The 27,341-nt window shown below is 47.9% G+C and overlaps 1 protein-coding gene and 1 pseudogene across 2 annotated transcripts in view; one reads left to right on the top strand and one right to left on the bottom strand.

Moving 5' to 3' along the window:
• Window positions 1-27,341, top strand: part of TMEM51 (transmembrane protein 51) — a 72,281-nt gene that overhangs the window by 40,006 nt on the left and 4,934 nt on the right. For both annotated transcript variants that reach the window (XM_023194859.2, XM_023194858.3), the window contains exons 2-3: window positions 21,420-21,494; window positions 25,866-26,403. In XM_023194859.2, the coding sequence (XP_023050627.1) occupies window positions 26,063-26,403 (341 nt within the window). In that variant the 5' untranslated portion in view covers window positions 21,420-21,494; window positions 25,866-26,062. The remainder of the gene's footprint in view (window positions 1-21,419; window positions 21,495-25,865; window positions 26,404-27,341) is intronic.
• On the bottom strand, window positions 1,464-25,918 carry LOC111528175 (annotated as a pseudogene).

Here is a 27,341-nt window from a genome sequence, read left to right as displayed (position 1 = left end):
CATTTGATGCGTGTTAGCTGTTCGGAGCACGATGTGAAGATGCATGCTTTTAAAAACGGAAGGCCCTCTGACAAAATGTGTACCCCTCCCAATTTGGAACCTGACACACATTGTCTAGATCCACCTGAAGCTGCAAGAGCCCTGCTGCCAGATACCGGGGCAGGGAATCTTATCCTGGGAGACAGTCCAGGAAAAGCCAGTTAATTCCCTTTAAATTATGCAGGATTGTGCCTGTGGCCCTTGTGGTAGGTTAAATAATGCCCCCTACCCCACCCCCAAAAGATCTACATCCTAATCTTAGAATCTGTGACTATTTACATTATATGGTAAAAGGTGTGATTAAATTAAGGCTCTTGAGACAGGAACACGATCCCGGGTTATCCAAGTGAGCATGAGGTAGTGCCAAGAGTTTTTTGTTGTTGTTATTGGTTTTTTTGTTTGTTTGTTTGTTTTTCTGAGACAGAGTCTCACTCTGTCACGAAGCTGGAGTGCAGTCGTGTTATCTCAGCTCACTGCGACCTCCACCTCCTGGGTTCAAGCAATTCTCTTGCCTCAGCGTCCCCAGCAGATGAGATTACAGACACATGACACCACGCCCAGCTAATTTTTTGTATTTTTAGTAGAGATGGGGTTTCACCGTGTTAGCCAGGATGTTCGTGATCTCCTGACCAGGTGATCTGCCAGCCTCGGTCTCCCAAAGTGCTGGGATTCCAGGCGTGAGCCACCGTACCCGGCCCCCCAAGAGTTCTTATAAGGAGGAGGCAGGCAGGCCGGAGTCAGAGAAGGAGGTGTGGTGACCAAAGCAGAAGCCGGGGGGATGTGCTTTGAAGGTGGAAGAAGGTTCCAGCAGTCAACAAGGGCAGGTGGCCTCTAGAAGCTGGAAGAGGGAAGGAAATGAATTTTTTCCCTGAAGCCTCCAGAAGGAACACAGTCCTTGGTCACCTTTATTGTAGACCTCTGACCTCCAGAACGACAAGAGAATACCTTTGTGTTGCTTGAAGCCACTAAGTTGGTGGCAGTTTGCTACATCAGAAGTGGCTGGGGGAAGCAACATGAAATTAACACAGCCCTTCTTGGGGAGGTGGATAGCCATTTATCAGGTTTTCACCCACATAGAGTCAGCTGAGGAACAGTCACTGGTCCGAGTCACCCCACCTGGACCCTGGAGGCCCCTGCTGGGAAGAGCAGCCACCACTGCCATTCCTATGCTAGAGACACAGACACTCATGCCCAGAGAGGTTCCTTCATCTGCCCAAAGCCTCATGTTAATGAGTAGCAGAGCACGGCTGTGAGATGACTACCAATTTCCCTTCTCCTCCTCGGCCTAGATCACTCATCCTAAATGCAAATGTATTTTCAGTAGTCATTGCTTCTCTGGGGAGGAATTTTTTTTTTTTTTTGAAGTTTGCAAATCTTTTATATTTCCAGCTGTTGAGACAATATTTTTGAGAGCTGATGTTACTCTAGCGGCAAAACCAGAGCCAGCTGTTAAGCAGCCAGAAAGCTACGGTAATTCAATAACATGACCATTTCTCTTTTAGCACGTTTTTCGTTTTTCTCTTCTAAAAGTTGTAGGCATCTATTTAGTTTGATTATCTGTCGTCTTAGTGAAGCTGCATCTACAACAGTCAGGTCATCCGATGTCCCTTCAGTTGTTGCGTCTGTATTTGAAATGCCATACCTAACGTCGTCATGATGAGGATTAGAAGTGGCGGGAGCAGGCCCGCCACACGACACGAGGAGAGAATCATTTCTGACCAGCTGTCCATTTTGACGAACAGCATTTTCACTCATAGACTATGCTCTCTTTAGTCTGCCGACTGCACAGGTTTCTTCATTTTCAGAGGTTGTAGGAGATCTTTCTAAATCCAGAAAATCTAGTGGTCCTTCACTTAGCATGAGTACATAGGTGGTGTTTTTAGCGCCAGGGGTTAAAGGGAGTTGATTGAATAAGGTCAAAATCTGCTGGTCTTGAAAGTGGAATATCTTCATTATTTCTTGCAACACCAACCCTCTCCAGAACCTACATGATCACACTAGCATCTGGAACACAGCATTTGGCAGTGCTACTCTCTTTCTTTCCTTCCTTCCTTCTCCCTCCCTCCCTCCCTCCCTCCCTCCCTCCTTCCTTCCTTCCTTCCTTCCTTCCTTCCTTCCTTCCTTCCTTCCTTCCTTCCTTCCTTCCTTCAACAGAATATTGCTCTGTCACCCAGGCTGGAGTACAGTGCCATGATCTACTGGCTCACTGCAACCTCCGCCTCCCAGGTTCAAGCAATTATCTGCCCCAGCCTCCCAAGTAGCTGGAATTACAGGTGCCCACCATCACACCCGGCTAATTTTTGTATTTTTAGTAGAGATGGGGTTTCCCCATCTAGGCCAGGCTGGTCTTGAACTCCTGACCTTGTGATCGACTCGCCTCGGCCTCCCAAAGTGCCAGGATTACAGGCGTAAGCCACCGTGCCTGGCCAGTGGTGCTACTTTTAACTTTTCTGGGACCCTCATTCGCTAACCAATACCTTCGGTCTCTTCCATTTCGTATTGAATTCGACTGATTTCTGCCACCTCAGCAGCAGTGGGAGAAGGAAATGCTGCCCCACTCACAAATGTGTACCACCTACTGCTTGCTGTTTGTCATGTTTTGCTTCTGCGCTTCATACTAAATCCTTTGACTTGCTTCATTGTGCATGTGCTGGATTGAGAGCCACTTTTGTCCCCTTGAGCCCACAGGAGGGTCCCAATGAGGGCCGCGGCTCACCGGCTCCTGAGGACGTTCGGGCGGGTGCTCTAAGAAGTTGTTGGCCGAAGGGTGCGGTGGCTCAAGCCTGTAATCCCAGCACTTTGGGAGGCCGAGACGGGCGGATCATGAGGTCAGGAGATCGAGACCATCCTGGCTAACCTGGTGAAACCCCGTCTCTACTAAAAAATACAAAAAAACTAGCCGGGCAAGGTGGCGGGCCCCTGTAGTCCCAGCTACTCGGGAGGCTGAGGCAGGAGAATGGTGTAAACCCGGGAGGCGGAGCTTGCAGTGAGCTGAGATCCGGCCACTGCAGTCCAGCCTGGGTGACAGAGCGAGACTCCGTCTCAAAAAAAAAAAAGTTGTTGGCCGAGCACGGAGGCGCCAAGGCACAGCACCAGCATAGCAGCCCGCAGAGGGCCCCTCTGGGGAGGAATCTGAGAAGCCCACAGAACAGCCTGCCCTGTCACTTTGGGGGTTTCTAAATTAGAGCCATTCCAGGTGGCCCATGGAGGTACCTCCCTTAGTCCCCAGTTGCACCTGCTGCCGACCCTAGGCCTCCCTCTCCAGGCTGCCACTGCCTGTCTTTGTGGGGAAACTGGCTGCGGTTCCTGCAGTGGGGTGGATATGGGTCCTTCTGTCTTGGGATAAACCTCTCAGCAGCTGCTTGAGATCACAGGCTGGCACCTAACTTGGAGTTACCATTCACACACCCAGAACAGCAACAGCCCTGTGCCACTGTTCTCTGGCCTCCCCAGGCTTCCCACAGCAAATGACAACAACGGCTTGTTGTGTGCCTGTCCTGTGCCGGACCTGGCCTCTCAGAAGTGGCTGGAGAAGTAGACAGCATTTTCTTTTTCTTTTTCTTTCTTTTTTTGAGACAGAGTCTCACTCTGTCGCCCAAGCTGGAGTGCAGTGCCATGATCTCCACTTACTGCAATCTCCATCTCCTGGGTTCAAGTGATTCTCCTGCCTCAGACTCCTGAGTAACTGGGATTACAGGTGTGCACCACTACACCTGGCTAATTTTTGTTTTTTGTTTGTTTGTTTGTTTGTTTGTTTGTTTTTTAGTGGAGATGTGTGTTTGGTTTTTTTTTTAGTGGTGATAGGGTTTCACCATGTTGTCCAGGCTGGTCTCGAACTCCTGACGTCAAGGGATCGTCTCGACCTCCCAAAGTGCTGGGATTACAGGCGTGAGCCACTGCACCTGGCCACCATTTTCTTTTTAACAGATGAGGAGATGAAGTGCATTGCCAAGGGGTGTACAAAATTAAATCTATATCACACAGACTCCAAAATCCATCTATATTCCACTCTACTGCTAAGCCAACTACTGATTTCACACAACAAATTCCACTATACCACTGTGCTGCCCTACTCCTTCATTCAACAAACATCTGTCAAGCTCTTCTGGCTGTGCCAGGCTTGTTCTTGGACAGAGAGGGCAGTGAATGAAAATGACAAAAATTCACACCCTTGAAAGCTTACCTCCTGCAGCCACACTTTCCAACAGAAATAGAATTCAAGGCCCATATATAATTTTAAATTTCCTGGTAACCACACCTTTTTTAAAAAGGACGAAGAAACAGGCAAAATTAATTTTAATAATATATTTAGCTCGACATGTTCAAAATATGTCATTTCAACATGTAATTAATATAAAAATGTTAGTGAGGTGTTCTTCCTGTCCTCCTAAGCCTCAGAAACTTGAGGAAAGCTAGTTCCTTCTGGCCACCCCACAGCAAGCCGCGTGTGATTGTCACCAGGCCACCTGGTGGAGCTCAGCCCCCCCATTCTGTCCACCAGTCTGTTCCTGCCACGTGCCCCTTGGAACTACACTGGCCACAGCAGTGGACTCTGTGGCTCCCTGTTGCTGTGGAATTGGGGAACCAGCATTTCTCTGTGGATTTGGAGAGGTGCTGGGCCTCAGCGCAGAGGGCTAGGTTAATGCAATTCTCAGTTTGTACCTTGTCTTTGTTAGTGGGCTCTACAGAGCCGCTTCCTATCTTTTCGTTGTTATTCTTTTATTCCTCTTTTCTCCCCTCTCCCATTCCATCCAGGGCACCCATCCTAACATGTTCCACGTGCCTGTTGTTGGCTGTGGTCTTGTACATTGTGTCTTTCTCATTTCCCTGGATGATATTGGGTTCTGTCCCATTCTGATTGGCTATCCCCTACTTCACTTTTTTCAGCCAGCAATTTTATTTTCCCGACCATAAATTCAAGAGCTCACCTGCAGCAACACCATCCAGTGGAAAGAATTCAAGACCCATATATGATTTTACTTTTTCTTTTTGTTTTGTTTTGTTTTCTTTTTTTTTTTTTTGAGACAGGGTCTCGCTGTGTATCACCCAGGCTGGAGTGCAGTCGCGCAATCTCGTCTCACTGCAACCTCCGCTGCCTGGGCTCAAGCAAGCCTCCCACTTCAGCCTCCCAAGTAGCTGGGACTACAGGCACTCACCACCATGCCCAGTTAGTTTTTTGTGTGTGTATTTTTTGTAGAGATGGGGTTTCGTCATGTTGCCCAGGCTGGTCTCGAATTCCTGAGCTCAAGCAATCTGCTGACCTCAGCCTCCCAAAGTGCTGGGATTACAAGCGTGAGCCACCGCACCAGCCTGCCCCATATATAATTTTAAATTTCCTGGTAACCATATCTTTTTATAAAATGACAAAGAAACAGGAAAATTAATTTTAATAATATACTCTACTTGATATATCCAAAATATGTCATCTTGACATGTAATTAATATAAAAATGTTAGTGAGATCTTTTTTTGTCCTGATAAGCCTTGGCAATCTGGTGTGTGTTTTACACTTTAATAGCACATCCCAATGCAGGCTGACCACATCTAGAGTCCTATAGAGTTTATTGGGACTCTCTTGTCCCCAAAGTTTGTTCCCATGAGTCCCCACCCTCGTTCATCTTCTCTACCTCAAAGGAACCGGTTTTGCCCTCATTCTCTAGGATGTTCTAGCTCCTTCTCTGAGTCCCTTGATGAGTCTCTTGACTCATCGATTCTTCCTTGAGTTCTGAGATTACTACCTGCTGGGGCTTGCCACATCACATGTCACTTTGTCCTCACATGGCCCCTGTTCTGAGACTCAGGGAAGAGCTGGCCCAGGGTTGCACACCTAGTGGGTACTGAGCCTGATTCCAGACTCCAGCAGCCCAAGCACAGAGCCCAGCTCCTAACGGCATCTGCTGCCCAACTGACTGCCCTCGGCCTTGACCCAGCAGGATTCCTAGGAGACATGGCTTGTGGGAAAGAAGCCCAAGCAGTCCTGGCTGAGCTACTTTTTCTGAGATGTGCTGAGAGTATCAATTATGTGTGGGTCCTCAGAGGCCTGCAACTCAGTGGCTTACTCAAGGCAAAAAGTTCCCTCCCCTTCACTTAAAAGATGGAGGCAGTCCTCAGCCCTGAGTTTTCATTCCGGTGACTTTGCTGTGTGTGCATCTCACTCACTGCATCTGACAACTGCACGGCACTGCATGGTGTGCACCTAGCTCAGCCACCCATCCATCCCCCACTCAGAGACACCCAGACTGCCTCCAGCCATCTGCAGTGGACAGCCTCACCCACGGCCCCTGCGTGGGATGTGAACTCAGGTGGGGAGCTGCCGTGCTGTGCCAAAGTGAGCTTGGACTACTTTGCAACAGGGCCAGAGTGAGCTTGGACCATTTTGCAACAGCCAGTTGTGCACATCTCCTCCCTACTCTGAGTTCAGTGACATTGTGTCAGTAGCTCAATAGTGCTGTGATGGGAGTATTTACACCACAGCGATGGGCAGTGGCAATCACTACAAATCTGGGCTGTGTGTGTATGCATCTGTGTGTGTGTGTACGTGCGTGCACATGCACACATGTGAAAGAGAGAGGGGGAGGGAGAGAGAGCCAGTTTACCAGCATACCACTGTGATGGGGTATGTGGAGACTTTGTTTTCTAGAGACATGGTCTCACTCTGTTACCCAGGCTGGAGCGCAGTGGTGTGATAACTCACCACAGCCTCAAACTCCTGAGTTCAAGTGATTCTCCCATCTCAGCTTCCTGAATAGCTGGGACTACAAATGTGTGCCACCAGCACACAGAGCAAGAGACAGGGTCTTTCTATGTTGCCCCAGGCTGGTCTCAAACTCCCAACCTCAAGCAGTCCTCCCACTTCAGCCTCTCAAAGCACTGGCATTACAGGCATGAACCACTGTACCCACCCTTTAATTTTATTGAATTAAGTGCTTCCAGACTGGTACCAGAATGGCCATCCGATTTTACATGTCATTTCAAAAAAATTGTTTTCCCAATTTCCAATTTAAAGAGATTTGTGAACAAGTATGTGCATTAAAAAACAATGACAACATAATTGCAAGTCACTTACTAATTCAGCTAGTTGGCCCTGAGATATAGTGCAGAATTCTAAACATAAGTGTTGACTAGAATTCAGTTTCTCGTTTTGGCATTCTAGGACTCTTTCAAATGCAGGGGGATAGAAAACTCAACGTAATGAATGAGCTCTTATCACTGAGTACTCCAGGGGTTGTTCTTCAGACACAGCGGGATCCAGGTTTGCAAACAGTGTCATGAGGACTCACTCCCTGTCATTTGGTTCTGCTTTTTGCTGTGTTCATTCATTCCCTCGCAGGCTTTCTCTGCCCGCCACTCTGAGCTGCATGTGCAATGGAGGAGTGTCTCTTTCTCAGCAATTCCAGGGAAAGTTGAAATTTGAAACTCACTGGCCCAGCGTGGGTTACGTGTCCATCTTGAAATTATCACTGTGCCCCAGAGTGTGGGAACGCCCTGACTGGCCAGGCCTGGGCATGTGCCTGCAACCTTGAGCCAGAATCAAGGTCAACCGTATGGACTGAGAATGGGGAGGGCCCTAAAGAAGGAAAACCAGGCACTGTTCCCAGCAGGATGGGAGTGGCTGCTGGGCAGGTGAAACAACAGCATCCTCTCAACTTCTCTGGGGTGCTTGAGACTGACCGGTGCCCCTCCGTGTTGGACACCTCCTCCTGTGACCTTCGGACCCTGTGTTTTCAGGGCTTCCTGGCTTCGCTGACTGAAGAGGCCTTCTCTGCATCTTTACCCAGGCCATCTTCTTACCCTGCTTCTGGCTGAGGCTCTCTCCAAGAGCCCCGTACTGAATCACTCACCTCATTCCTGCCAAGCGTGTGTTGTGACCAGTGCTCCGATTATGGGCACAGGCTCTGTGTACTCTCTCGTCAGGACGGTATCATTATTGCCATTTTACAGATGAGGAAACCGAGGCTCTCGGGGGTGGAAGGAGCCTCTAGTGAAGCAGATACACACCAGGGTCCTTGCCTTCAGCTGCCATAGCCCTCCACTTCCCTGATCTAGGCGTGTCTCTGTCACCAGGGCCCTCCAGCTCTGAAACGATGTCCCTTTCCTTGTGGTATCTGCATCCAGCCAGCTGCCACCTTTCCTCCCACAACTGTGGGCCTCTCAGCCTGTGTGGGCAGGCTTAGCTTTGGCTATACATGACAAAAAAAAAAAAAAAGAAAAATCAGATTCAATAAGATAGACCTTATTTTCTCTTATGTAAACAGAGTCCAGAGGTCAGCAGTCCAAGGCTGAAAAGGCAGCACCGTGATCCTCAGGGACCTAGGCTCCTTCTGTCTTGTTGCTCTGCCATTCTCTACCTCACACCCCAGTGTGGCTGCTTGAGCTCCAACCATCACATCTGCACTAGAACCAATAGGAAGTGGGAAGCAGGCGGAGACATGTCTCTTCATTTAAGAATGCTTCCCTTCCTGAATGTGCCCCACCCGCTTTACACACGCTGCTTAGTCACATGCAACAGCTAGTGAGCTGCCTAACAGGCTGGGTACTGCTATCTTTATTCTAGGAAGTCATGGACAGCCAAGCATCAGCTTACTATGGAGGAAGGGGAGCATGGATATTGGGAACCACAAATAGGCAAAATTAGTATTACCATTATTTTTTGAAACAGGGTCTCACTGTGTTGCCCAGGCTGGAGTGCAGTAGCATGATCTCAGCTCACTACAACCTCTGCCTCCCAGGTTCAAGCGATTCTTGGTGCCTCAGCCTCCTGAGTAGCTGGGACTACAGGTGCCCGCCACCACGCCTGGCTAATTTTTGTATTTTTAGTAGAGACGGGGTTTCACCATGTTGACCAGGCTGGTCTTGAACTCCTGACCTCAAGTGATCGCCTACCTCGGCCTCCCAAAGTGCTGGGATTGCAGGCATGAGCCACCCCACCTGGTCAATCGGCAAAACTAAACCACCTGGTCAATCGGCAAAACTAAACCACCCTGCTGACCAAATGGAAACGTCAGACCAGTGAATCAGCAGGCTGTCTTTTCTTTCTCCCTCCAGCACAGGGAGAAGGAGGAAAGAGCAGCAGGCTCACTGTGCCTGGTGGTGAGCTGTACTGGACAGGTGACATCTCACCTCGGCCAGGTCTCTCTGGTGCATTCCTCAGAAGGTCAGCCCCATTTCCAGCCCTTAGCTGGGACCTGCTTGGTGTTTACAGATTGATGTGGCAGAGGGGAAAAACACCCAAGATGTGTCCAGTGAGCCCTGTGAAATTGTTTTCCAGCATGTAAGTTTCACCAGGGCTTCTCTATGGACAATGAGACCACTTCTGAATGGCATGCTGGCTGTGAAGAAAGTCCATTGTGTCTTTGTTTAGTTCAAGGAGACTTTTTTTTTTTCTTTTTTTTTTGAGACAAAGTTTCATTCTTGTCACCCAGGCCGGAGTGCAATGGCATAATCTCTGCTCACTTTAACCTCCACCTCCTGGGTTCAAGCGATTCTCCTGCCTCAGCCTCCTGAGTAGCTGGGATTACAGGTGCCCACCACCACGCCCGACTAATTTTTTATATTTTAAGTAGAGACGGGGTTTCACCATGTTAGCCAGGCTGGTCTCGAACTCCTGACTTTCAGGTGATCCACCCGCCTCGCCCTCCCAAAGTGCTGAGATTACAGGCGTGAGCTACCGCGCCCAGCCAGTTCACAGAGATTTTAAAACCCAGGAGAGCAGATGGTTGTGAGGGTGGGCTAGCCACGGTCAGGGGAATCATAGCGCCAGCTTTTTTCCTACAGCATCATGTCTTGGCAGCACCAAACACAGATGAGGAAACTGAGGCTCTGAGGAGCGTAGGGAGCAGCTAGTGAAGCAGATGCATGCCAGGGTCCTTGCCTTCAGCTGCCGTAGTCCCCCATCTCCCCAGTCTCCGTGTTTCTCTGTCACCAGGGCCCTCCAGCTCTGAAATGATGTAGCTTTCCCTGTGGTATCTGCACACAGCCAGCCAAACACTCCGCTGGATAACCCTCCATGTGGATAACACACGCACCCCTCAAGCCTATGAGATCAATAGTATATCCTAACTGCCGCTGGGCAGAGGTGGGATTTAGCTTCCTCCTGTGCGCTGATGAGCCCTGACTTCTCTGTGAAGTGCGGACCATAGCACTTCCTTCCCGGGGCTGCTGGGAGATGATGTGTGAAACACATTAGCAATACCATGGAGGTTGTAAGCGCTCGGTCCAGGGTAGATATTTTTTATTACCCAGTGGGAAAGAGGGGCTAAGCAAAGCAAACGTGGGCTGGATTGCACCCCCTCCAAGTTCCTATGTTGAAGCCCCCTGTCCCCAGTACTCAGAATGGGATTGCATTTGGAGATAAGGCCTTTACATAGGGGATTAAGGTGAAGTAAAGTCATATGAGTGGGTCCTAATCCAATATCACTCGTGTCCTTGTAAGAAGAGGATCACTTGAGCCCAGGATTTCAAGACCAGCCTGGGTCATACTGGGAGGCTCCATCTTTACCAAAAAATATATATATTATATGTTTTATATTTTAAATATATATTATATATAAATTACATTATATATATTATATATTATATATAAATTACATTATATATTATATATTATATATAAATTATATTTTATATATATTATATATTAGCCAGGCTTGGTGGCATGCACCTGTAGTCCCCAGCTACTCAGGAGGCTAAGGCAGGAGGATTGCTTGAGCCTGGATATCGAGACTGCAGTGAACCATGATCATGCCACTGTACTCCAGCTTGGGCAACAGAGTGAGACTCTGTCTCAAAAAAAAAAAAAAAAAAAAAAGAGATTAAGACAGACACACACAAAGGGACAACCACATGAGGACACAGGGAACAGGCGGCTGTCTACAGGCCACAGAGAGAGGCCTCAGAAGGGACCAACCCTGCTCAGAAGGAACAAACTTGATCTTGGACTTGCAGCCTATAGATTTCTCTTGTTTCAGCCACCCTGTCTGTGGTGCTGGTAATATCAGCCCTAGCAAACTAATGCAAACTCTTAATCTCTCCTCCCGTCCTCTTCCCTGCAAGCTGCCCCCTTTTAACCTTAATTCCAGTTTTATGATTAAACATCTCAGCGTCAATTATTTACAACACATCCAGATGAGTATCAGAGTTGCAGGGGACTGAATGACTCACACTGGGGAAGCTGGTTCTTATGAAGGGAAAACGACACTAAGAAAAACAGGGAATTGTATCTCCTGACCACAGAGACTGAAATTGACCTAGGGAGTTTCTGGAAGCCGCAGCCTGGGGAGGGTCTCCTCATGGGTGTGGGAGGCCTGGGAGGCGCTGGGCAGTGGGGTGTGCCACAGGCACCTCACACCTGTATATGGCACCTGCCAGCACACAGGCTGTGTACTTACCCAATAGTTGGTTTGATCAGGCACAGTTCCTTCATCCTGATAAAACGAATCATTCAGAGTGAGTCGTGTCTAGTTTGAATCTTTGCTGCAGCATTCACCGTGTGACTTTGAGCAAGTTTCTTAACTTCCCCAACTACAGGCTCATCTTCTGTGAAATGGGGCTTATTCTAGAAACCTTTCCATCAGCTTGGGAAGTTTAAGCATGATAATAAATAACTGAGAAATTAGACTATGATTATATTAAGTAAATAATATTCGTAATAGATTGTTAAGAAGAGTAAATATAGACCGGGAGCGGTGGCTCAAGCCTGTAATCCCAGCACTTTGGGAGGCCGAGACGGGCAGATCACGAGGTCAGGAGATCGAGACCATCCTGCTAACACGGTGAAACCCCATCTCTACTAACAAATACAAAAAACTAGCCAGGGGAGGTGGTGGGCACCTGTAGTCCCAGCTACTCGGGAGGCTGAGGCAGGAGAATGGGGTAAACCCGGGAGGCGGAGCTTGCAGTGAGCTGAGATCCGGCCACTGCACTCCAGCCTGGGCGACAGAGCAAGACTCCGTCTCAAAAAAAAAAAAAAGAAAAGAAAAGTAAATATATAATAAATATTAAAATTTTATAAATAAAAACAAAACAATACATAAAATTAATAAAGAAAAGTAAGTATATAATGAATATTAAAATTGTATAAATAAAATAAAAACAAAACAGAATATATAAAATTAATAGTAATAATAAGTAATCATAAAGACATGAAAGGCACCCAGCACTGGCGCTTTGTAGGAGCGTAGGAGAATGTTCACTGTAGATCCACAATTCCAAAATGTAACAGGTGGAAAAAGAATCAAGTGTGACAAGTGACTTCCTGAAAATCAGAGGCAGGAAGGGAACCCAGGACTCGAGAAGGCAGCTCTGGCTACATGCTTCAAGTAGGGAAGTCAGGTATAAAGTGGAGACGAGAGAACGGGGAATGGTGAGGGGAGGGGGGCGAGCTGGGCTCAATACCAAAAGAGCTCTTGGCAGCAGGTTTGGGAACCTCTTCTATAGCGATAGCATTGCTGAGGCTAAAAAAGAAAATGTCCAGATATGGGCAGGACAAACTTTCTCAAATGGTGTCCTAATCTCCAGAATCACAGCTGGTCTAAGAAAAGTCTGGGAACACGGAGGGCTTGCTTCTGCAGGATCACGGGCCTGCAGAGGGCTGGCTGGCTGCTCCACATACCTCGAGTTTTGGCTTAAAAGCCCTCATATAATGAGTACTTAAACGTCAGTCTTGTCCTGTCGTCAGCACTCTGTAAGTGCAGTTTTGAGCCCCCAGGAAGTGGGGTGCCTGCTGACTCAAGCATGAGAATACCTTTATCAGGTTTTTTTTGTCCCAGCAATGTTAGAACAAGTGTAAACTTGGCTCGTTAGCAGAATCCTGGGTTAAAATGTAAACTTGGTAGAGGAGCACCGCCATGCGGAGCCTCCCTCCAACCTGGCCACACGAGGAAAGGGCGCCTAATTCACCAAGCGATTGGTTTTATCAGGACTGAGAAACTGTGCCTAATCAAATCAACTATCGGGTAGGTAAACAGTCTGTGCCGGCAGGCGCCATGCACAGGTGTGAACAGGAACACCACCTGTAGAAGTTTCCTGGGTCTGCCATAACAAAGTACCCCAAACTTCATGGCTGAAAACAACACACATTTATTGTCTTGCAATAAATGTGTTCTAGAGGCCAGAAGTCCAACCTCAGTTTCAGGGGCTAACATCACAATGTGGGCAGGGCTGGTTCCTCCAGCGGCTCTAGGAGAGCATGTGTCTCCTTGCCTTTTCCAGCTCCTGGAGGCACCTGCATCCCTGGACTCGTGACTCTCTCCTCACATCCTCCTGCTTCCATGATTCCATCTCCTGCTTCCTCCTTTGACCTTTCCGCTTCCCTCCTGTAAGGATACTACTCATTAAATTGGGCCCACCTGGATGATCCAACGTAATCTCCCATCTCAAGATTCTTACTCATGCCCAAAAAGGCACTTTTTCCATATAGGCTAAAAGTTACAAATTTTGATTAGGACCTGGATATCTCTGAAGACCATGATTCAGCCTCCCATATGCCTGTTCCCAAATTCCAGGAAACACGGGGTGGTGAGCAGCAAAGAGCCCTGAGCAGGACCCCGCTTCTTCTCTGCCCCTAACTTGAATGGCCTTGAGTTAGTCTCGGACCCCTTCTGGGCCTCTGTAAAGATGAATGGACGCCCATCTGCCTCCACAGGCCTGTAAAAGATTTCTGGCACAATTAGAGCAGCTACTGTCTGCAGGGCATTGGGTCAAGGCCCTCGATGCATTCACTCATGGATTCTTCAGCTTTATGGTCCCTGGAAACTCCTGACTTATGAGGAAGCTGAAGACATAAAGCTGAAGACATAAAACTCTTCAGCTTTATGGTCCCTGGAAACTCAGAGCCTTGGCTCTGTGGTTCCTTATTCTGCCTGGAATGTTCTTCCCCAGGTATCACGTGGGGATTCCCCAGGAATCACGTGATTCCTCCCTCACATCCTTCAAATCTCTGCTCAGATATCATTTTCTTGGTGACTGTGTACCTGGCCACCGTTTTTTTTTTTTTTTTTTTTTTTTTTTCTTTGAGACAGAGTCTTCCTCTGTCACCCAGGCTGGAGTACAGTGGCGTGATCTTGGCTCACTTGCAACCTCCGCCTCCCTGGTTCAAGTGATTCTCCTGCCTCAGCCTCCTGAGTAGCTGGGATTACACGCATGCACCACCACACCTGGCTAATTTTTGTATTTTTTTTTTTTTTAGTAGAGACAGGGTTTCACCGTGTTGGTCAGGCTGGTCTGGAACTCCTGACCTCGTGATCCACCCATCTCAGCTTCCCAAGGTGCTGGGATTACAGGCATGAGCCACCACGCCCAGCCTGTTTTTAAAATCACTACCCACAGCTCTGTTATTTTCTTCTAGCTTGTATTACCTTCTACCATACCACAGGCTCTAATGTGAGCTCTATGGGGACAAGGCCTTCTGTCTGTTTTGATTGTTTCTATATCCTCAGTGCTTAGATCGGGCCTTGGTCCATAGTAGGTGTTCAGTTAATACTGTGTTGTGTAAATGAATAAACATCCGTAATCAAAACTCTGAGCTCATCACTTATAAACCCAGGGAGGTAAATCCCAGTAAAATTCACTTTGTACAGATGACAGAGCTGAGACTGAGAGCCCTAAGAATTGTCTTGTCTAGGTAATTACTAAGTTACAGCACTGAGATACAAACCCGGCCTCTGATCTGGAGCCCTGGCTCCCAGTCCTACGGCATGACAGGAGGAGTGTATACTCACCAGCACCCTCTGCAGTCCCTGATTTGATAAATTCTCATCTCTGCCCTTCTCTACTTTTTTGCTGCAAAATGCCTCTTGGGGAAGACAAACCAAATGGATCCAGTCAGTGTCCAGAACTGCCTGTCACACAAGGACAAATGCTGAGTCCAGATGGCGCCGAGGTTCACACGAGCCTGGCTGGCTGCCAGGAACACTGACCACAGGCAGCAACGTGGGACAGGCTCCAACTTCTCTTCCAGGCCCCCAATCCTCCCACTCTTCAGATTCCAGGGCTAAGCCTCCAAAGTTGTCCACCTAGGCTGGGTATGGTGATTCACGCCTATAATCCTAGCACTTTGGGAGGCCGAGGCGGATGGATCACCTGATGTCGGGAGTTCAAGACCAGCCTGGCCAACATGGTGAAACCCCGTCTCTACTAAAAATACAAAAATTAGCTGGGTGTGGTGGTACACATCTGTAATCCCAGCTACTTGGGAGGCTGAGGCAGGAGAATCACTTGAACCCAGAAGGCAGAGTTTGCAGTGAGCCAAGATCACGCCACTGCACTCCAGCCTGGATGAGAGAGCGAGACCTCATTGATGGGAATATTGCCCTGCCTTGGTGGAAAGGCTGGCTTTTCTGCTGCTCCATGTGTGAGGATGGCCTAAACAAGGGGGCTTTGTGGACAGGGCTGCCACTTACTAAGCTGAGACTTTGGGCAAGTTTCTCCACCTCTGTGCCTCAGCGTATTCCTTGATAAAATGGACAGAGGTGGGGATAACAGTACTTCCCTTACATGATTGCTGGGTGGGATAAATGAGCTAAATTGTGTAAAGGGCCTGGTGTGTCAGTGCTCTGTGTGCTGGGGGTTGGGGGACTAGAGTACTCGGGCTCTGGCTGGTGGTCAGAGCCTGTGCTTAGCCGTGTTTGCCAGGGTCAGGGGCTGCTGCTGTTATCCCCAGAGACACCGATGGCCGGAGCCTGGAGAAGGTTTGAGGTGTCAGGCTCGCACTGGGCTGACAGGGACAGGAGATCTGGATCCCTCAGTGCTATCCTGGCAGAGGAAGACTCTGAAATGTGAGATGTCACATTTCCCAAGAAATACTGAATTCACGTGACTGCGTCCCCCGTGCCAGCCTTCTAAATAAGGCTGGACACGAGCCACCTGCTTAGAAGAAAGACACTATGTCAAGCTCCTCAAGAAAAGACGTGTGGTTCATGAGCTCGCTGCTTCTGCTTCTGGTCCCTGGAGTCTTCAATGAACTTGTCTTCCTTAATTTCTCCAACACTTACATGGATGAGCCAGGACCCTGGTGATGTCAGGTTTTATACAATTCACCAACGTCTCGTGTTTGGAGTCGGGGAGGGAAGCTGCCTCTTTTCTTTGCAAGCCATGACATATTCTGGAAGATGCCCACTTTCCCATCGCTGTGGGATTACTGAGGCTGAGCCCTCACCCTGGAATACCCCGTTCTCTTACCCACAGATTCCATCCACAGGAGGCCACAGAGGCCTCAAAGCCCCGCAGAGCTGCATGTATATCTTCCTTCTCCCTGCCCTCCTCAAATTGAATCCGTCACTCTTTTTGGAAGCTCTTCAGACATGCTCCATTTTGGCAGTGCTACTTGGTGTTTAAAAGCATGGGTTTTAGAATCAGGCGTACACTATCCCTGCCTTGTACTCACTGTGTGACCTTAGATAAATTACTTTCCCTCTCGGAACCTGTGTTCTTATCTATAAAATAGAAGCAATAACTATTAAATGATGATGCATGTAAAGAGCTCCACAGAGGGCCTGGCACAGAATGGGCATTCAACACACATTGACTCTTTGACTCTGACTTCCCTTCTGTTAGGAAGAATGGCCTCTCTTCCTGCTGGATTATAAAAGTCCGTCTCACACATCTCTGTGTCCCCCAAAGTCCCTGGCATACAGTAGGGGACCGGGAATTGTTTAAATAAAAATCTTCAACAAGTCATTTTAAAAGAAATGTTCAGGTCCAGTGGCTGACGCCCGGTAATCCCAGCACTTTGGGAGGCTGAGGCAGGCAGATCGCTTGAGCCCAGGAAATCGAGAACAGCCTGGGCAACACAGCGAGACCCTTTCTCTGCAAAAGACACAAAAATTAGCTGGACATGGTGGTGTGTGCCTGTAGTCCCAGCTCCTTGGGAGCCAAGGTGGGAGGATTGCTTAAGCCTGGGAGGTCAAGGGTGCAGTGAGCCATGATCATGCCACTGCAGCCTGGATGACTGAGTAAGACCCTGTCAAAGAAAGAAAAAGAGAGAGAGAGAGAAGAAAGGGAAGAGGAGGGAAGGGGAGGGGAGGGGAGGGAACATGTACCTGTCATCGCCTCACACTTTTGTCCTGAAACACCTCTGGGAAGGGAGGAAGGGAGGGAGGGAGGGAGGGAAACATTTACCTGTCACCCCGTCGCACTTTTGTCCTGAGACACCTCTGGGAACCTGGGTGCCTTGCCCAGAAAGTGGCCCCCAGGGACTCAGCTTTGTGGGAACCCGCACAGTGCAGGCACAGGTGGACTTCACAGTCAGCTGAATTTGATTATGAGTTGGTGCCGCTTACCGGTTGTGTGGCCCAGGGCAAATGACTTACCCTGTCCAAGACTCGAAGATGGTGGGGCGGGATCATTCCTTGATGGGTGGCCGTGAGGATCGGGTGAGTTTAGGAATGCACCTGATTCATGCTGAGTATCAGCTGCTGCTGACTTCATGATAGCTACTGCGGGGACTGCTATTCTTGTTACCATTATGCTTCTTACCCTGCCTTGTGTATCACTTAACATCCTTTCTTCTTTTTCCCATCAGCTCTCTCCAGCTGGGCAGCCCTCCTCCCTGCTCCCCTGCCTTTATGCCTCATTTGCACATTGCTTTTTGTCTTTCCTGAGTGCACAGTCTAAAAGATCCCTGGTGCTCTGTTGAAACAGGAACCTGACACCCTTTGACCTTGGTCCGTGGAGAGGTGGCCTGAAACTCCCTCCCAGGCAGGACAGGGGCAGGGGCTCAGCGCCTTTCTTCCTACCCCCATTGCCTGGGACTGGAAATTGTGACACAAGTGATTGTGGGCTGAAACTTGGCCGAGAGAGCCCCTCTGAATCTGTCCTTTGTGATGTGAATGTAGCACAGCCCGGTGGAACCGGGGATCCCTTTTCCAATTATGCAGCTTGGCAGGAAGAGATCGGTGCAGGGAGAATGCTCAAGGAGCTCCTTTGTCGCAGGGGTTGGTAATACTGCCAGCCGCCTCTGACTGGCAAGCCCTCCTCCCACTAAAGCCAACTGGGTGGGCGGCTTCTGCAACTGCACCTTCTGGGGCCACAGCACAGAGCTCAGTGGCCCGTGTGAGGGTCTAGATCCAATTCCCGGTTTCTAAACTGTGTCCTGGAGAGTTTTTCTGCAATTCAGCGAGAAGAGGCAGCGGAAGGCCCAGCCATCAATGCTTGGGCCCTTTACCCCGTTTTGGCCGGGGCAGCACTGCCTTCCATTGTCCCATCTTATTTCAGCCGTTGTCTTCATGTTCAAGTTCATGGAGACTCAATCCAGATGTGCCTGGCTGTGATGGCCCCACTCAGGTCTCAGCCACTCTGATGTCTGGAGCTGGGTCTACCTCCCCGGCCCCCACTCCTCCACACCCAGCGCATGGCCCCTCCCTGCCAGCTCTGGTTGGCCAAGGGTATGCACAGGAGTGGAAAGAGCCTCCGCCCAGCGTGGAGCGGTAAAGCTAAAGGCTTCCATGTTCCCCTGCTGACTTTCACCTGCAAAGGCCAAGCAACCGCTGAAACCTCCGGCCCCACCCGGGAATACTGATACAGTCACTTTCTCAGGTCACAGTGGAAATCACATTTATTCTGCATATTTTTCTCATGTTGCCAGCAAATTATTTGCATACGGATACAGGATTTGGGTATCCAGATCTTCCTGCAAGTTAGCTTTTATTAATCCTCTCCCCTTCAGACTTGGACTGGGATTTTCCCCTCATTGATATGAGACATTGGTTAAACTTTTAAACTTGCCAGATATTCATTTGTTTGTTCTATAAATATCTACTAAGTACCTGTTAAGTTCCTGGCATGCGGTGCTGGGGACTGGAGCAGGCAGTGAACAAGACAGACAAGAAGTGTGTTTCAGGGAGTTCATACTCCAGTAGGGGAGACAGGGAGCCAACAAAAAAGCAAAAATGAGATTATTACTGACTGCAATGCATTATCATCACCCATGGGAAGGAGAGGCAAGGAACCAAGCTATACTTGGGTCCCTTGAGGGAGGGGGCATTTGTGTGAGGGAGGGGGCATTTCCACTGAGTGGTCAGAGAGGTGCTCACTGAGGAGGTGGCATTTGAGCTGAGAGACAGAGGTCTCTACTAAAAAGTAGCCAGATAGCCAGGCATGGTGGCTTATGCCTGCAATCCCAGCACTTTGGTAAGGCCGAAGCAGGAGGATCGCTTGAGGCCAGGAGTTCAAGACCAGCCTGGGCAACACAGCAAGACCCCATCTCTACAAAACGATTAAAAATTAAAATATTAGCTGGGTGTGATGATGTGCACCTGTAATCCCAGGTATTTGGGAGGCTGAGGCAGGAGGATCACTTGAGCCTATGAGTTCAAGGCTGCAGTGAGCTATGGGTGACAAAAGAAAGACCCTGTCTCCAAAAATAATTTTTAAAAAAATTTTAAATACAGAAATAAATAAATAAGTAGCCAGATAAGAGAGACAGGCAGAAGGGTGTTTCAAGCAGCAGGTATAGCAAGTGCCAAGGCCCTGTGGTAGGAAGTAGTTGGTGCCACTGAGGAGCAGAAGGGAAACCACCAAGGGCTGGTGAGCAAGAGTTATGAGCTGGGACAGCAAGACAGGAGCCTCATCCAGGCTGGTGGGGCTTGAGGGTCATGGCCGAGGAGTTTGGATTTTATGCTAAGAGTAATACATACTTATCGATGGGCTTTTGGACATTCTTGTTACAAACTATTTCAGTCATTCCAAAGAGTATATATAAGATATATGTGAACTGTAAGGAGTAGTATAATAAAACGCTCGTGTCCCCTTTACTGTTCCCCTCTCCAGTACCATTCTTCACTCTTCATTTCTCCAGGAGGTAGTGTGTGTGTGTGTTTGTGTGTTTGTTTGTTTGAGACAGGGTCTCATTCTGTCACCCAGGCTATAGTGCAGTGGCGTGCTCAAGGCTCACTGCAGCCTTGACCTCCTAGGCTCAAGCAGATCCTCCCACCTCAGACTCCCAAGTAGCTGGGACTACAGGTGTGAGCCACACACTGGGCTAATTTTTATTATTATTATTATTTTTTTTTTTTGTAGAGACAGGGTCTCACTCTAGCGCCCAGGCTAGTCTCAAACTCCTGATCTCAAGTGATCCTCCCACCTTGGCCTCCCAAAATGCTGGCATTACAGGTGTGAGCTACTGTGCCTGGCCAGAAGGTAGCCTGAATTTGTCCTGAATTTTAGTGTATAGTTTTTGCATTTCTTCCTAATACTACAAAAATAGAGCAATATATCGCTTCGTTTTGCCTGGTTTTGAACTTCATTTAAATTGACTTCTGCAGTGTGTATTCTTCTGCAATTTGCTTTTCTGTACAACATTATGTATGTCAGGATCATCCTCACTGGTGCACGCAGCTGCAGTTTACTCACCTTCACTGCTGGGTACGTAATAGTCCACAGAGTGACACTGTTGTGGTTTATCCTTTCTCCTGGGACCAATTTCTAATGTTGAACCAAACCCTGCATTCTTGAGATAAACCCAACTTGATTATGATGTGTTATCTTTTTTAAAAATATGGTTGGGCTGGGTGCTCACGCCCGTAATCCCAGCACTTTGGGAGGCCGAGGCAAGCAGATCTCCTGAGGTCAGGAGTTCAAGACCAGCGTGGTCAACATGGTGAAACCCCGTCTCTACTAAAAATACAAAAATTAGCCAGGCGTGGGGGTGTGTGCCTGTAGTCCCAGCTACTTACTTGGGAGGCTAAGGCAGGAGAATTGCATGAACCCAGGAGGCGGAGGTTGCAGTGAGCTGAGATCACACCACTGCACTCCAGCCTGGGCAAAAGAGTGAGACTGAAAGAAACGAAAAAAGGAAAGGAAAGAAAGGAGAAAAGGAAGGAAGGAAAGAAGGAAGGAATTCCGAAGGAAGGAAGGAAGGAAAGAAAAGAGAGAGAAAGAAAGAAAGAGAGAGAGAGAGAGAAAGAGAGAGAGAGGAAGGAAGGAAGGAAGGAAGGAAGGAAGAGGAAAGAAGGAAGGAGGGAAGGAAGGAGGGAAGAAAGGATTCTATTTGCTGATTTTTGTTTAGGCTGGTGGGTCAGACTTGCCTGTCATTTTCCTCTCCTGCCTAGTCCTTTTCTAGTTTTGGTGTCAAGATATATACATTCCTTATAAGATGACCTGAGAGCGTTTCCTCTGATATTCTCTGGAGCACATGTCTAAGATGGGTAAATACCATGAAAGAGTTTGATAAATGTTAGCTACCATGTTGTCATCCTTCTGCAACTCATATTTTTTGTACAGAATTCTGGCTTCTTTTGGTACCACTTGTCTTGCATAGATACCTACCCTAACCCCTGCCCTTTTCCCCCTAAAAAAAAAAAAGAAAACACATGCCTCCCCAACATGTAATTCCCATTGCAATGCTCACAGCTTACTTAGAAAGCTGCATCTCTGTGGTTTTTATAGGTGGATCTTTAACTCAAGACTCTAGCATGAAGAGTTGCCTTCAGGCCTGCCCTGAGTCTCCTTAAGTAACAACAGGTAGGTACATCTCTAACTGGTTAATAATTTTTCTTTAAAAACTCAGATATAGAATCATTCATATCTCCCTTAGGGCTTCCTCAGACATGAGCAGTGATGGGGCCAACCCCAGGGTCTAGAGGTTGAGTTTGGCCAAGCCAGGACCCCAGACTGCCCACCAAGCCTACTGTGTTTTAGGGACATACTGGAAGCTGTGTGGTCCAAATCCTCTAAGCATAAAATTAGCTTCTTTCCATATTTTTGAAAGGAAAAGAACACCATGCTAAATATAGCTTGGGCGCTGTCCAGGGTCAACAAGTCAGGAACAGGACAAACAGCTGACCAGCTGCCCCGCTGGAAGCTGGGCTTCTACAGACCCTATAGACCCATCAAGGTCTTGGTCCCCAAAGAGAGGGCTGAACTTGAAGAACAAGTTTACGCTACCGTTGCACACGTAACCCTGCCATCAACTCAAAAAACCGAAACTATTTTATGAAAGCAACACATAGATATTTCTGTTTTCTAATTCTTATTCTCCCAGTAACAAAAAGAAAACGAAAATCATGGTTAATCCCATCCCACAGAGAAAATAACTATAAACATCATCATATATAATTCGAGTGTTGTGAAACTTAGTACGATACATTCAATAGTGTTTCTCAACCTTTTCTCCCACCTTCCCCTCCCTGAGAAGTCTTTTTAGACATTCTTTTTGGAATATTGAAAATTTAATGCCAAGGATGCCCTGTGTATCTATTTATATTCTGTGGCCCTGCGGAGGGCCACAAACCATTGTAATACCCGAGATTTTTTTCACCCCGTCCCCAAGAAACAATTTTTGCCCCTTGTGGGTGATCTTACCCCATTGAGAATACAAACTTTAAATAACTTTAAATAACAATTTTTTTTGTCTGTTTAAGAACTTACTGTTGTGCTGGTCACATACTGTTCTCGGTGCTTTATGTATATTGTTTAATTTATCATAACTCCCCTATGAGGTAGGTACTAGAGAGTTTTTATCTCCCTTTTACAGCTGTGGAAACTGAAGCACAGACAGGTTAAGTAACTTGCCTGGGGTCACACAGCTGGGAAGGAATAGAGTGAGGATCTGAACCCAGGAAACCTGGGCCCCAAGCTCACTCTTAACCACTCAGCTATGCTACCCTGCAGCAATACAATCAGATTGTGAAAATTCAAAAGAGAGAAAGAGAGAGTAAAGGATACACTTTCCAAGTTTCCTTCATCCCCAGAAGCAATCATTGGTACAAATCTGAAAGGTGGCCCCCCGCCCAGGATTTTTACATACGTGTATATATATAAATACATTGTCTCTTTCATTTCAGTGTAAGTACAATCATCTAGGCTTTTCCCCATATATTCATCTGGGTATAGATAATTTTTAAAAAATTAGAATCATGCTGAACATACTGTTGTTTTAACCGTGTTGTTTGATTTGAAAATATATTAGCTGCTTTGAGACCATAATTTCATAAGCCATAATTTCATGAACCATAATTTATTAATTAACCAATATTCATGAACCATAATTTATTACCCTGATCTGGATTATTGGCTATTGAAGTAGTTTCTAGCTTCTCGTCACTATAAAGCTGTGATGAATATCTCTGTACATGATTTTTAGAAGTTGGAATTACAGAGCCAAAGGGCATAAACATTTTTGAAACTTTTGTTCTATAAATGCCAAAACTTGCCATCTAAAAAAATGCCTTGAAATTGCCATCCCAACACCTTTCCCCACACTGAGTATTATCACCTGTTTTTAATCATTGACAGTTTATCAGACAAAAAGAAAGTATTAATCCTGACATTTGTATCTCTGCCCATGACTCATCTGGAGCTTGTCTTTCTCTTGTGCAGCATAAGGCAAAGCTGGAATGGAGAATGGATGAGAGCGGGCAGGGAGGGGGTTAAAGCGGCTCAAATCACTCGTCTGCCAGACACACCCCCAGCATCCCAGGTACAAGGCCTGCCTGTCAGGCACTTGGCAGGGGTTCAGAACGTGGTATTTTTATCACTCCTGCTTCCAGCACAAGCCCCTAGCTGTGCACTTCTCCATCCACCGAGTCTGACCTTGTCTCAGATCCATTTGGCAGAACCGGTGCATTCCTAAGGCTGCCAGAGCCCCCATCCTTCCTTTTGCTGGCCATGAGTGATACTGTAAGAAATAAATATCCTTGTATACGGTCCCCTCCGGTCCTACCGCAGCTGTCTGCAGTGGGATCCCTATTCAATGCCCTGCACCCCACACACATACTAATACCAACCTGTTCATATGCCATACCTATGCATGCATAGGTACATAGGTGCTCACATGCATGCACATGTGCTTATGTGTGCATAAACATGCATGCACACATGTGTTCATGCACAGTGTACCTTGGTGCTGCTTCTTAACTCCTACAAGAGCAGAGTCAGTGCGCTCACACACATGCACACACACAGTGCTGTGCATTCAGAATTCAGGCTCAATTATGCCAGTGGGACTCCTCTCCCACATAGGCTTTCTGTATGTCCCACCGCCCTGAGCTAGGACACACTGCTGTCTAACCCCACAGTTCCTGTAATTCCTTCCCACTTTATTGGTATTCCCTATAGATCACTTTCCTGCTGGCCTAGAAGCTCGACTAATACTTAACTTGCTCACTGCTGTTTCTCCAGTGCCTGACATGCTGCTTAGCAGGTAGCTAGATGCACAAGAAATACTTGTTGAGTGAAAAAAAGAAGGAACAGACTTCAAGCTGATAAAGGATGTTGTTTCAAATATTTTTAGAGTATCTTTCAACAAAGTGGCCAATTTCAGATAAACTCATGGTTTCACAAGAAAATATCTTTGCAGCATCAGATTTCAAGCAGCCTGGTCAGCCATCCTTTTGGAGAGACTGGAAAGAATGCAGAATTGAAAACAAGACCTTGCCCAGCTAAACATCCTGTAAATTTTACTGTTTTGCAAAGGTTCCTGTCACAGGAATAACGCATGGGGAAGCGACTTAGCAAGGGGCATTGCTTGCTCCTCCTCCTTAGTCCTTGAAAATGTTCTAACCTAAAGCCTTAAGTGACTACTACTCTGGCTTACTCTCAAGCAACAAATACTGTGGAATCTCAGGACCGCTGGCTGCTTCCTTTAGCACAGGGTCTCTGAGCTGCTTCGTGGAAAGAAGGTTTATTTTGTCCAGCTGGGCACAGGAGCTAAAAGGAAGAATGTGCAGGCCTCTGTCACCTTTAACAAAGGGAGAACTCGATGTGGCTTCAGAGAAGCTTGTCTTGCTCCGTGGCTTCATGTGGCCTCTATTCATTTCATCCAACATTGACTCTGCAAACATTTTTTTTTTATTTGAGACGGAGTCTTGCTCTGTCACCCAGGCTGGAGTGCAGTGGCACAATCTCGGCTCACTGCAACCTCCACCTCCCAGGTTCAAGCAATTATCCTGCCTCAGCCTCCCAAGCAGCTGGGATTACTGGCATGTGCCACAGCACCTAGCTAATTTTTGTGTGTGTGTGTGTTTTTTTGTATTTTTAGTAGAGATAGGGTTTTACCATGTTGGTCAGGATGGTCTTGATCTCTTGACCTCGTGATCCATCCGCCTTGGCCTCCCCAAGTGCTGGGATTACAGGAGTGAAACTCTGCAAACATTTTTTGAGTCCCTGCTGTGTGCCAGGCTTAGAGATGATGATGATGTGGTCATGGGAAGAGACTCACCACAGTGGTTGCTGGAGGCTTTGGGGAGCACATGAAAGGGTCATCTGAGCTGCGGGTGACCAGAGAAATGCAGAAGTTCTGGAGGGTGGTTGGGGACTGGTAGTGCAAAGAAAGGCAAGCTGAGAGATGCAGTAGGAGAGGCAGGAGCCAGGCTAAAGCCACCATGAGCAGCATCATTCTAAGAAGCTGGATTTTCTCCTGCAGGAAATAGGAAGCCATTGAGGGTGGTGAACAGATGACAGTAGGCTTTTTGGCCTGGTCATATCATTAGCTGAGGCCCTGTCCCCCAGGTGAGTCTGTTACAACCATTGATTGTGGCCCATTCATCCCATCGCTCACTCTCCCAGCAGCCTCCAGCAAGAGCTGAGATTTTACTGCACTTCATTATATTCCACACAGTGTTTTAATGACCTGAGCTCCGACCTTTCTGGCCTCCTGCAGGGAAGGTCTGGCTTTTCCTTTTCAGGGAGTAGCGGGGGTGGCCTCGCTTCTTGTAGCCTGGCACAAGGAGCCTGAGCACGTAAGACATCTGGAATGCATCAAAGGCGAAGCCCAGCCAGAGCCGGCGTGCTGGGTGCTGCTGCTTAACTCCTTCAACAGCAGAGCCGCCACATTCACAAAGCGTCTGGAATCGGAACTGATGGTCCTCTCTGCTCTTTCTGCTTTCCTTCCAGGCCCTTCCGCCACAGCCATCCACACGGGAGGCCTCGCGATTGCTTGGAACCATCCCGCAGGAGTTCAGCTGATATTTTTCTAGTGTGGGGCGAGAGATTTTGTGGAGTCCATTTAAGGGGTTTTTGTTGTGACTACTGCTTTTTATATATTTATTTTCTTTCTTGGAACTGGGCCTCGCCCTCCTCCCACTGACACGATGGCCCAGTCCAAGGCCAACGGCTCGCACTATGCACTGACCGCCATCGGCCTGGGGATGCTGGTCCTTGGGGTGATCATGGCCATGTGGAACCTGGTACCCGGCTTCAGCGCGGCCGAGAAGCCAACAGCTCAGGGCAGCAACAAGACCGAGGTGGGTGGCGGCATCCTCAAGAGCAAGACCTTCTCCGTGGCCTACGTGCTGGTCGGGGCCGGGGTGATGTTGCTGCTGCTTTCCATCTGCCTGAGTATCAGGGACAAGAGGAAGCAGCAGCAGGGCGAGGACCTGGCCCATGTCCAGCACCCGACAGGCGCTGGGCCTCACGCCCAGGAGGAAGACAGGTGAGGCCTGACTGTCCCCTTCCCTTCCCGGATCTGGGATGGGCACGCACGCATGCACACACATGCTCACACTTGTCCGTGGTGAACAGACTGTCATCTACAAAGCTTTATTATCCCATGTTCGCCCATGAAGGCTCTGTCAAAACAGTTTATCATTTTACAAATAACTTTAGACTTTTCTACCAGAGCTTCCCAAATAGCATGGCACAAATGGATTATAGGTAAACCAAGATTTTTCAAAATTTTATTACAATATTTTTACATAATGGAATACTATTCAGCCATAAAAAGGAATAAAATACTGTCTTTTGGGCCAGGTGCAGTGGCTCACTCTTATAATCCCAGAACTTTGGGAGGCCAAGGTGGGTGAATCACTTGAGGTCAGGAGTTTGAGACCAGCCTGGCCAACATGGTGAAACCCCATCTCTACTAAGAATACAACAATTAGCTGGGCATGGTGGCACATACCTGTAGTCCCAGCTACTTGGGAGGCTGAGGCATGAGAATCGCTTGAACCCGGGGGAGTGGAGGTTGCAGTGAGCTGAGATAGCACCAATGCACTCCAGCCTGGGCGACAAAGTGGAGACTCTTGTCTCAAAAAAAAAGAAAAAAAGAAAAAAAAGAAAAAATGTCAAGCCTGTAATTCCAGCACTTTGGGAGGCCAAGGCGAGCGGATCACGAGGTCAGGAGATCGAGACCATCCTGGCTAACATGGTGAAACCCCGTCTCTACTAAAAAAATACAAAAAACTAGCTGGGCGAGGTGGCAGCGCCTGTAGTCCCAGCTACTCGGGAGGCTGAGGCAGGAGAATGGCATGAACCCGGGAGGCGGAGCTTGCAGTGAGCTGAGATCCGGCTCTGTCTCAAGAAAAAAAAATGTCTTTTGCAGCAACTTGGATAGAGCTGGAGGCCATTAGTCTTAAGTGAACTAACATTTTG

Source organism: Piliocolobus tephrosceles, chromosome 1 (genome assembly GCF_002776525.5).
Source record: "Piliocolobus tephrosceles isolate RC106 chromosome 1, ASM277652v3, whole genome shotgun sequence".
Lineage (NCBI taxonomy): Eukaryota > Metazoa > Chordata > Mammalia > Primates > Cercopithecidae > Piliocolobus > Piliocolobus tephrosceles.
The sequence above is the reverse complement of the archived record's forward strand: the minus strand, read 5'-3'. Positions and strand labels throughout refer to the sequence as shown.